This window comes from Myotis davidii, unplaced genomic scaffold (assembly GCF_000327345.1).
Source record: "Myotis davidii unplaced genomic scaffold, ASM32734v1 scaffold604, whole genome shotgun sequence".
NCBI lineage: Eukaryota > Metazoa > Chordata > Mammalia > Chiroptera > Vespertilionidae > Myotis > Myotis davidii.
The window spans coordinates 403,121-415,437 of NW_006294875.1; the positions used below are offsets into that span (position 1 = coordinate 403,121).

The following is a 12,317-nucleotide window of genomic DNA, read 5'->3' on the forward strand; positions in this document are numbered from 1 at the left end:
CCCCTGCTGGCATGATCGTCCCCAACTGCCCTCCCCTGCTGGCCCAATTGGCCCCAACTGCCTTCCCCTGTGGGGCTAAGGGGACTGGGGGACTGGGGCTGGATGAGGCTGGATGCTGCGGACACTGAGTGAGGCGAGGCTGAGGGGACTGAGGCTGGATGAGGCGGGGCTGAAGGGACTGGGGGACTCCAGCTGGATGAGGCGGGGCTGAGGGGACTGGGGGACTGAGGCTGGATGAGGCGGTGCTGAGGGAACTGGGGGACTCAGGCTGGAAGAGGCGGAGCTAAGGGGACTGGGGGACTGGAGGACTGAGGCTGGATGAAGCGGTGCTGAGGGGACTGGGGGACTCTGGCTGGATGAGTGCAGAGCAGCCTGGCATGCCTGGGGGCGGGCCTGACCTTGCCGTGCACCTGCCGCCCCAATGAGGTGGCAGGGCTGAGGGGACTGGGGGACTGAGGCTGGATGAGGCAGGGCTGAGGGGACTGGGGGACTGAGGCTGGATGAGGCAGGGCTGAGGGGACTGGGCGCCACCTTCTTGTGGCTGTGGGTGCCATCATCTTGTGAGAGCGTGATGGTCAATTAGCACAATCCCTCTTTATTAGATAGGATAGTTCTAATAAAAAACATGAGAAACCTCATAAATCCCCATCAAACTCAGTGATAGTATATTTTAGGCAAATCCTGAGGGTTTAGCTAACTTAATGTTTTATCACCCATGGTTATCTTTGTATATAGCTCAAGAAAATGGCCAGAACTTTCTAGTTCTCTGTGCTTTTAGACTTTGAAATATGAGTGGTCCTGTTGATTTGGGAAGTTTATTTTTATGGTATCCCTTTGGCTTTTAAAAAAACTCAGCTCTTGTTCCAACAGTCTTCTAATTGATCTATAATCACTCTTTAAAAAAATCGAATCCAGTTTTTGACAAGATTAGTGAAAAGCATAAATTTGGTTGATACCTTCATGCATTTACAACTATATAAGCTTCTTTTCAAAAAAATAATGAAACAGGAATTGTATCTGGTTTCCCCCCTAACAGTGACAATTAAAGGGCTGAGTTGGAAGGAAATGTTGGATTATTTGGTGGCTTACACATGGGCCTTTTGATATTTTTTTATGTCTGGGTAATGGGGTAGATTCTGGTATAGATTTTTACTGTAGTTTGTTAAAAATATTTTAGTACTTACTATGAGAGGCACTGTGTTATTCTCTCTGGTCATAATGCTGTATAAAAGAGAATTCCTACCATTGTGGAACTTGCTGGCAGTTAGAGGATTGATGTTAAATAAACTCACATATGTGTAATTGGAGCCAATGGTAGGTGCTATAAAGGGGAAGTATAGCTGCAGTAAGAGGGTGCATGACCTTAGGGAAGACTTTCTTAAATGTCTGAGCTGAGATCGGAAGGATGTGCTAAGGGTTGTGTAGGTGAAGAAGGGGGAAGAGTGGGCGCTGGTAGAGGGGACAGCAGGTATGTTGCAGAAGCCCTAAGAGGGACTTGGAGCAGTTCAGGCCACAGTGGCTGGAGGGCAAAGAGCCAAGGTGAAGGGAATGGGGATGAGGCTGAAGAAGAAGGTGGGGAACAAATCTTGGGAAATGATGTTGATGTGTTTCAAGCAGGAACTGAACTGACACAATCAGATTTGCTGTTTGAAAGAATCCTGCTGTTTTCGGACCACAGAACAGGTTTTCAGGAGTAAGGGGTGGAAACAAGATCAGTTATGGCAGTAGTCTAGTCAGGAGCTGTGGGGAAGTTGACACTGGGGATATGACAATGGAGATGCAGAGATGAGGACACGCTGGAGGGAGATTTAGCAGTTAGTTAATGGCATTTGTAGTTTTTGAAAGTGTTAGCTTTTTACCCAGCAAGAGGGCCTCATGATAAGGTATTAGTCATGAAATTCTAGTGAGATCACTTATAAACTAGAAAGAGAAATCTTATCTTGGATTTCGCTCTTGGGGCTGGATTGAGAAACAGTACTTGGAAAAGTGTTTTGCTGTTTTTACCAAGGAAAGAGGGAGACCACCTTGGTATAGTCAGAAAATCACCAGGATCTGTCGTTTGCCTGACCTGATATCAGTGAAATTCAGACCAGAATAAGCAAATGAACAATTTAATCTACTTGTACTCAACTGTCTATTGTAGTTGTTACTCACTGGCCAGTACTTAACTGCAGAGGGAAGTTGATACTTCAAACCCTGATGGGGATGGAAGGGTGAGAAAGGATTAAAAACAATGCGAATTTATTTTAAGCCCTTGATTAAAAACATTTTTTAAAACATGATGGAGGCTTCCCCACACCAACAAGCAATTCTTGTGTCTGAGAACTCAGTTCTGATGCTTTCTAACTAGAGATAGAATCAGATTCCACAGGTACAGAGCTCCACGAGACTACCATCCTCTTCACATGCCAGTTATAAGTCTTCGCTGGTACTTGTGCCTCTGACCAACTGGTTGTAAATTACAGGCTTCTACAACCCCCTCCTCGGGCTTAATTAATTTGCTAAAATGGCTTACAGAACTTAGGAAAACCCGTTTACCCACTAGATTACTGATTTATTACGAAGGATATTAAAGGAACAGCCTGATGAGATGATGAAGAGATATAAAGGGTGAGGTCCTGGACAAAGGAGCTTTTGTCCTCATGGAGTTTGAGTCCCAACACAGTGGCACATGGAAGCATTCTGATTCCCTAACATGGAAACTTTCCGGAAAAAAAAAAAGGTTTTTCTTTTTCGGAGGGAGGTTTATGAAGACTTCATTACATAATCACGATTCACTAAGTCATTGGCTATTGGTGATTGATTCAACCTCAAGCCTCTCTCCTTCATGGGAAATAAGAGGCTGAGGCTAGGAGTTCCAGTCCTCTAACCACATGGCAACCTGGCTAACATTCTTTGATGGGTTTCATCATCTCATTAACATAAAAGGAGACACCATTGTTGCTCTCATTACTTTGGAAATTCCTAGGGGTTTGGAAACTCTGTGCCGGAAATGGGGAGTAGGACCAAATATATATTCCTTATTATAAATCATAATATCACACATGGCATTTAAATTTGATTTCTTAATAGCTGGTCTTGACAAATTTGATTTGTAGCTTCTGTTTATTGTCTACCCCAATCTGCTTTTTCTCTTTGGAATATTGACAAATTTTCTAGTTATTGAGACCTATCTTTCTTAATTACTTTCTGACACAGTGATGAAACAAGCCACTTCTAAGAAGTAGCGTGAGTGTTAAATAAGTATTAGCTTATGTAGTGGCGTGATTTTTCCTCATGCTGATCTAGTTAGCATCCAAACTAACAGCCCTTGTCACTGTTCTGTATTAGAAATTCATAATATGATTCTATTTCCTCTCTTGTAAATCAGCAAGAACCTGTGCTCTTACTTTTGTTACTCCTTCTAACCAAAAGAAAGGAGTATTTCATAAAATTTTCTTGGGCACATACCATCATAAGATTCTATTTCCAACAAGAATAGCTAAACTGTAGTGTTTCCTTTATTAATGTTTATAGTATTAAAACTATTACCATAGTTACTACTAATTAAAAATTATGCTAGTAGTATATAGTTAAAACTTAAGTATTGTGATAGCAGTGGTTAATATAGAAAACAACTATGTTACAACATGAAATGCTAAAGACCATTTAGTAGGACTGCTGGCAATTCAAGTCCGTGCTGAACCATTTACCAACTGTATGACTTTGAGTAAGTTGTTTAACTTCCTGGTTCCTCAGTTTCATCATGTGTAAATGGAGATGATAGAAGTTCCAGGTTATATATATATAGAAAATTTATATCTCAGCATGATGAGTGCCATAACCAGTTATAGGAGCCAGCTGATTTTGTTGTTATATAGGAAACAGTGCCTGCTATGACTATATGTATTCTTTTTGTTTCTTCTTAGCCTTTCCTAAACCCAAGTGGGAGTGTGCGTTATTTGATTCTTATTCTGAGTCCATGCCAGCAAACCAACAACCTCATGACTTGAATCGGATGGAGGTAAAAGATCTTCATATGTAAATTAGTTAAGGATGTGTTTAAAATTAAATCCATTAGCCTATGTGCTTTACAAACTCTCTTAAATCTACTTTTATAACATTTTCTCTTCATAGTTAGTTCTTAATTTGGGGCTCATCCTTTCAAATTTTGACCCCAGGCATATCTATAATTATCTTTTTAATTTTCTCCCTAGAACTAGATTTGGTGAAATAAGCAAAATAGTCTCTTGACTTTCTAGAGATGAAATTGAGGTATAGCCAAACTAAGCCCGAAAAATGCTAGCCAAGTTACTTACTTTAACCAAGCTTTAATTTTGAAGTAAAAATTGTAAAGTTGTATTTTTAGTAGCTGAGTATTAACAAAATATAATGAACCAGAACAGTTTTGAGAGGAGGTTTGAGAACTATATATGAGGGCCCCAAACCACATTCAAAGCTGCCTTCTCCCTCAGAGTGTTTAACTTTTGGACCAGAAGAAGATTGACTTGGATGATCCCCAAGAGAAACCAGAATTCCCACCATGGTGGGCCATTGATGTAGGTTCTTAGCCACATGCTTAGTATTCCTTCAGTATGCATTGATAAATAGTTGTTATAGTTATTGTTAATTTCAGCACTATCATCATCATCCTCATCATGATTGCAATGATAACAACTTATGATACCTAATCTTCCTGTCCTAAAAATCTAGAAAAGTTTAAATGGAGGTTTATTCACAGGCTCCTAAAACAGTTCTCTGACACTAGTTAAAACCGTGGCAAGATGATAGAAGCCAAAGGCAGTATACAGGGGCCATTTCTTTAAGTTCTTATAATTGTGTGTGATTATTATTTTCCTGCTTCTACAGTGCTCTCTCTGTTAACAGCTCTCTTGGCTTCTCTGCTGCTCTTTCTTGGAGTCATAGCCTCCATGTTACTTTCCTCAACAAATTTCTACTTGTGGGAAAAAGATGTAATGAACAGTGATTTCAGGAGGTGTGATAGATGTGCTTTTGAAGACTTTCAGCCTTTTAAATTTCTTTTTCTGTATATTGAATATGATGGAGAAACATATAACAAACATTATAACCACTTTTTAAATTTTATTTTTAAATATATTTTTATTGATTTCAGAGAGGAAGGGAGAGGGAGAGATAGAAACATCAGTGATGAGAGAGAATCACTGATCGGCTGCTCCCCCCTGCCTCATGCCCTCCACTGAGGATCAAGCCCACAATCCGGGCATGTGCCCCTGACTGGAATCAAACCTGGGGTCCTTCAGTCTGCAGGCTGTTGCTATTTCCACGAGCCACACCAGCCAGGGCCATATAACCATTTTTGATGGTCCTCAGTCTACTCTGGGGCTGCTGGCCATGTCTGGAGAGGCTTGTCTGTCAGGCCAGGACACAAACTCCATAGCTCTCTTATGTAGTTTCCTTTTTTTTTTTTTTTTGCTACGAGTCCCCCTGCTTGTGTAAAATTATGAGGTTGTTAGGTAATTTACTAAAAAGTGTCATAAATTATTATTCTTGCTGGATAAATGTTTTGTTCCAGCTTGCCATGGTATCAGATGGTCTTTGCCCCTTCAACAGAGACAAATAATGCTTTTTTTTGAGAAATTAATTACTGACTTACACACACATGGACCTTATGTGCAACTAAGTTTTATATACATTTATAAGCTTTAACTGGTTCCTTTGAGGGAGTAGGTTAAAAGCCACCTAGTCTTTGCTTTGTTCTATCCAAACAAGAAAGCAAAAAAACCAAAAAGCAAAAACAAAAACAAAAAACAAAAACTCCCAACAAAACTGTTATTTTTAAGGGTGCAGTGCTTTTAGATAATGATGTACTAAACAAAAATCAGGGGTGAAGTAATGAGGTTAATTGATGGTTTGGCCATTTGAACACTATAGGTCAGAATTTAATAGCTAATGATTAAATATTTTATGTTCTTCTAAACTATTTCATTCATTGTTCTTTCTACACCCTTTTATTTTTTCATGAATGCATGCATGGAGTTTAAATAGATCTTGGTCATCAGCCCTGTGAGGGATGACTCCATACAGGTGCTTGTGTTAGGAATGAAGCTGTGGCTGATTCATGTCATGAGAAGTTTGCTCAGCAGTACACCTTTTTATAAAGACAGCAGAGCTGTAACCATGTTCTACCAAGAATTAAAGATTATAATTTCAGGTATACTCCTCTTAGCAGAGTTTCTTAGATCACTGGATTTCTTTCTTTTGTGTACATCTTTACTGAGGTATAATTTACATACCATACTCATTTAAAATATACAATTCAGTGGTTTTCAGTATATTAAAAGCTATGCAACCATTACTATAGTCTAATTTTAGAGCATTTTCATCACTCCAAAAAGAAAGCCTATATTCATGAAGTCATTCACTATTCCCCAGCCCCCAAGTCTCTGATAATCACTAATCCATTTTCTGTCTCTGAATTTGCCTATTCTGGACATTTCATATAAATAGAATCATATAATATGTGATCTTTTATGGCTGGATTCTTTCACTTAGTCTAATGTTTTAAAGTTCATTCATGCTGTGTCAGTGCTCATTCCTTTTTATTGGTGAATAGTATTCCATTGTATGGATATGCCACATTTTGTCTATTGTTCAGATGATGGACATTTGGGTTATTGTTTCCACTTTTGAGCTGTTAGAAAAAATGCTGCTATGAACATTTATGTATTTTTTTTCGAATATGTTTTTATTGATTTCAGAGAGGGAAAGGGAGAGGGAGAGACAGATAGAAGCATCAATGGTGAGAGAGAATCACCAGTAGGCTGCCTCCTGCGCACCCCCTACTGGAAATTGAGCCCACAACATGGGCATGTGCTCTGACTGGGAATCAAACCGTGACCTCCTGGTTCATAGGTCGATGCTCAATCACTGAGCCACATGGCCAGGCTATGTACAGGTTTTTGTGTGAACATGTTTTCAATTATCTTGGATATATACCTACTTGTGGAATTGTTGGATCATGTTGTAACTTGTGTTTAACTTTTCGATGAACTATCAAACTGTTTTGCAAAGCAGCTGCACCATTTTATATTCCTCCACCAGCAATGTATGAGAGTTCCAATTTCCCCATGTCCTTGTAAATACTTGTTATAGTCTGTTTTATTTTATTTTATTTTTTAAATTTTGTTTTTATTGATTTCAGAGAGGACTTTTGTTTATAAATTGGGTTATTACTGAGTTATACATGTTCTTTATGTATTCTGGATATAAGTTCCTTACTAGGTATATAATTTGCAAGTATTTGCTCTTTCTTTGGTTTTTCTTTTCCCTTTCTTTATAGCATCTTTTGCAACACAAATGTTTATTTTGATGAAGTTCAATTTATCTATCTTTTCTTTTGTTGCTTGTACTTTGGTGTCATATCTAAGAAACCATTGCCTAATAGAAGATCATGAAGATTTAGTCCTTTGTTTTCTTCTAAGAATTTTGTAGTTTTAGGTCTTACATTTTGGTCTATGATCCATTTTGAGTTAATTTTTCTGTATGCTGTGAGGAAGAGGTATAACTTCATTCTTTTATATGTGTATATGGATTATTAGTTATTCCAGAATTATTTATTGAATAAACAATTTCCCACCATTGAATTGTTTTGCAACTTTATTGAAAATCACTTGAACAAATGTAAGGGTTTACTTATGGATTCTCAATTCTATCCCATCTATATGTCATTATGCTAGTATATATCACATTGTCTTGATTACTGTAACTTTGTGGTAAGGTTTAAACTTGGGAAGTGTGAGTCCTTTAACTTTGTTCTTCTTTTTCAAGAATATTTTCACTATTCTGGATTCCTTGCATTTCCTTATGAAATTTAGGATCATATGGTCAAATTCTGCAGAAAAGTGAAAAGGATTGCATTGAATCTGTAGATGAGTTTGAGGAGTAGTGCCATCCTAATAATATTAAGTTTTATGTTCAATTTATTTAGATTTTTAAAATTTATTTCAACTCTTTTTTAGATTTCTTTCTAATCTACATTTTCTACCCCTGAGTCATATTCTTCTACTAAGTATCTGGTTTCTAATCTAGATGGGAGAAGAAAATGAAAGAAAGGCAATGTTAAGATACATTCTTTGTTCCATTGGAGATAGTAGAATTTGAATAGGCAATTACATCTGGATACTTCATCGTAATGCCAAGAATGACCTGCCTGAGAATTAAATCCTACTAGTAGATCAGATTACTACCAAGCAGTACTATAACTCCATTCTTTGGAACAGTTTAAAAACAGAAGTACTGTTTATCTTTTGGGGGTTGTTCAGATTCTGAGAGATAAACCAATTAACATTTTGGAGCTCCAGGTAGCTCTAGGAATTTACCCTACTTCCTTTAAGTTTTAAAATTTATTTCTTTATTTGATTTTTTGAATATGTTTAAAATAAAAAAGAATACCAAAAGGCATATAGTGACAAGTTCTCCCATATCTTTCCTTTATGTACCCAGTCACCCTTCAATTTGTAGGTATCTTTCTAGGATTTGTTTATATATAGAAAATATGAATATATTATTCTTTAATCTATCAGAAGTCTTAGAGTGCATGTTAATTGAGACTTTATAAGAAATAAATTTATAGTAAGTAGATGTTAACATAATTTTAAACTAATCAATATTTGATCAATTTGGGTATTCATCTTATTAGTATAAGTGAAGACTTTTCTCATAAGTGAGTTAGGAGGACATTTTGTTCTCATCATTAAAATGCTCTTATTCCAGGATAAGGAGGCTATTTGAATCAGGGTAGAATACCCTCTGCTTAACAGATCCTGGCATATACCCACCTTATGGGGCCACTTGTCAGAATCTCTCTTTGCTTATGAAAAAGCACATAAATTACAGGTTTGTTCCTTTTTTAAATTTTTTTATTGATTTCAGAGAGGAAGAGAGAGAGATAGAAACATCAACGGTGAGAGAATCATTGACTGGCTGCCTTCTGCACGCCCCCTACTGGGGGTGGATTGAGCCTGCAACCTGGGCATGTGCCCTTGGCCAGAATTGAACCTGGGACACTTTAGTCCACAGGCTGACGCTCTATCCTCTGAGCCAAACTGGCTAGGGCACGGGTTTGTTCTTCACTGAATGAACAAATGCTACAAGAGTCTCTGGCTGAATCCTACATGGGATTCAGATTTAATATGTGGTCTCTACATATGCCTTAATCTGAATGGTTATTTATTCCTCTCTGCATATATCTATTTCAATGCAATTAACTATCCCTCACTAGGAACCTAAAAAAATAATATTAAATGTTAGGGTTTACTGAAGACAGAAATATTGGCAAGATATATTGCTTTTAAAACATTTTCATCATATGTGCACATCATTTAAGTTCTATTCAATCTGTATAATTAATTTTCTTTCCTTTTCCAAGAAGTTATCTATTAAAGACGTGGCTGACTTTCCCGTTTCTACCGAAGATATGACTGGTGATGACAAACAAGGTATGAAAAGAATGAGTTTTCTTCCATTAGGGACATTCTGCCTATATTTTGTTTATCCACTTCTCTTGGAATGGTTGGCTTCTAGAGTACATGAGGGCAGTTATCAGTACATGAACACATTTGGATGGATTAAGTAGTATAAATTGTCCCAAAACTATAGTTCATAAAGTGGTAATAAGAGCTTGAGTGTCCAAAGCCCCCCATAGCTCATTGGCTCCTTACTCACTGCTGACCCTCAGGCTATCCTGACTCCTTACATTGGAATCTGGCCATACTAATTAGGAAATGACTGGAAGCTGAAATAATTTAGAGCTTAGCATCTTATTTTGGCAGATGTGATCCCAGAGCATCAATAAAAATGCACATTTGTACAAAGCTCTAGTCCATGAGGAAATTATCTTCTGGAGAGAGTTTCTGTCCCTGGGCTTTATCTGTGACTGTGGGGCTATGATAAAGATTTGTCTATCTTTGTGGGTGGATGAGAAGCAGTACAACACAGTGACCCATGTTATAGCTATTACTGAGTACAGAGATAAGTTGGCCTGGGAATATTGAGAAGAACAGGAGGAATCCCCCCTCAGCTCCATACTTCTGTATAATGCTTTATAATCTTTTCTCATACACTATCTACCCAGAACTCACAAAACTGAATGGAAGTTGGTATGTTTATTGCCTAAAATTTAGAAATGAGTAAACTGAAGTTCAGACTCAGTATGAATCATTTGCTTAGTAAGAAAAAGAGAGAGAGGCCCTGGCCGGTTTGGCTCGGTTGGTTGGGCAGTGTTTTCTATACACTGAAAGGTTGCTGGTTAGACCTGGTCTGGGCACATGCCTGGGTTGTGGACTTAATCTCCAGTAGGGGTCATGCACCAGGCAGCCTATTAATGTTTCCCTCTCTTTCTCTCCCCTTTCCTCTCTCTAAACGTCAATAAACTATTTAAATAAAAGAAAAAGAGAGGGGATAACAACCAAGATTTTCTCTCAGGCCAGTGCTCCTTCTAAAAATCATTGAAGATATCTCAGGTTTTATTGTTGAGACCTGCCATTGATGAAACTTGGTATGGGAATTAAACATGAAAAATAAGTTTTCCCTTAGGAAACAATAGTTCCATGCTTGGGAGAGGCAGGCAGAACTGGACATTGTAGACAATAGATGACCAGTCTCTTTATTAATTACGGGGTCTTATCCTCGAGTTCATATTGGAATAATCAACTGAGCTCTAAAAAAACTGAAGCCTGGGTTTCACTTCAAGAGAGATTCTGATATCATTGGTCTGGATGTCAGGAATGAAAGGGGAAATGCCTAATATCTCCTGGTAATACTCCTCATAGCCACTAGAGGCACTATATCTGGACAGTTGAAAATACTGCTTTGTTCTCTTGGGAGAACTTATTTTCATACTTTAAGAGTTCTTTACTGTTTTAGTGAGTGCTATAGCAGTTATAGAAGTTTGTAACACCATTTTCATAAGTGATGACTAGGGATTCTTTGTTTTAATGTAATTTTCCAGAGAAATAAAGTGTTATAGTTTTCTCCCCCTCCCCCCTTCTTTCTTTCTCTGTTCTTGAAAAACAAAACATCACTAGCTCTGAAAAGTACTATGGATGAAGCCTTACCAAAGGACACATCTGAGGATCCAGGTAGGAGAAAACCATTTTAACATATGTATGTAATTATTTCTAATTAAAAAAATCTCCATTAGTTCTAGTGAGTAGAAGATTGGTATAAGTGTGATAGTATGTATAATTCTCTTGAAATATTTTTTTGTGTGTTTTATTACAAGGAAATTTTTTTACCCCTCCCCCCTTTTCAGGTATTTCTTCTTAAGTTCTGAATTTAGGTTTTACTGAAAGGATCACTCAGTTTGAATTTAGTCTCATTGTTACTAAGTGTAGAATTGAGAAAGCTTGGAGTTGAGAGGATTTCAACAAGCCATTGAAATTTCTGTGTAGAATGAGTTGATGGAGTAGATTAATTGGAGGTCTGCAGTTGAAATCTTCCATTTCCAAAGTAAAAATCTCAAGTATTTTTATTACACTTTACCACCAGGAAGGCAAACAAATGTTCTTGCATATGGAGTGGATTCCAAAGAGAAAAATAAAAGTTGTGTTTGCCCAGGTTCTTGGAGAGTTGAAACTGTATCTGTGGACCATGGAGATTGCCGGGCCTGTGTCCTCAGCTTTCTCAATGGACCCATCATTGAACCAAGATGAACCTAGTTACAAACAAACTAGCTAGGGAAGGTGTTAGTATTTGGAGCTCTGATTATGAGGATATGGAAGAAATTGCTGCTTTCTTTTTTAATCTCTCAATATTTATTTATTTATTTTTATTTATTTATTTTTTCAGGCTGACGCTCTATCCACTGAGCCAAACCGGTTTCGGCAATCTCTCAATATTTAATAAGTAAATCATGTTTGTTTTGGTTAGCTAACTATCATCCCAGGCTTATTTGTTTAAAGTTGGAACAAAGGGGTCAATATAACATTGAGGCGTATGTTATAGTGCATTATTTCCCAAACACCAAGTTCATTGAAGGTTTAAGAGAGAGGAATAGAGGGAGAGGGGGAGGAAGAAGGAAAATGAGGGAGGGAGGGAGACGGTGGAAGGGGGGAGGAAAAAAGGGGGGGGGAAGAGAGAGAGAGAGAGAGAGAGAGAAATGCATGAGAGAGCATATGAATGACTATGATTTCAGATGTGAGGCCTAAGGATCTGTATTTTTAGGCAGCCCCAAGGTGATTCTGATGTGTAACCTATTTTGGTAACACCTATCTCTAGAAGGCCATCTATACTAATAAAAGGGTAATATGCTAATTAGACTGGGAGACCTTCCGGGAGACTGGACGTGCTTCTGGACA

The 12,317-nt window shown here is 38.0% G+C and overlaps 1 protein-coding gene across 2 annotated transcripts in view; it reads left to right on the forward strand.

Annotated features, from left to right (window-relative positions):
- REPS2 (RALBP1 associated Eps domain containing 2) overlaps window positions 1-12,317 on the forward strand; it is a 186,547-nt gene that overhangs the window by 96,974 nt on the left and 77,256 nt on the right. For both annotated transcript variants that reach the window (XM_006769434.2, XM_006769435.2), the window contains exons 9-11: window positions 3,909-4,003; window positions 9,389-9,458; window positions 11,046-11,099. In XM_006769434.2, the coding sequence (XP_006769497.1) occupies window positions 3,909-4,003; window positions 9,389-9,458; window positions 11,046-11,099 (219 nt within the window). The remainder of the gene's footprint in view (window positions 1-3,908; window positions 4,004-9,388; window positions 9,459-11,045; window positions 11,100-12,317) is intronic.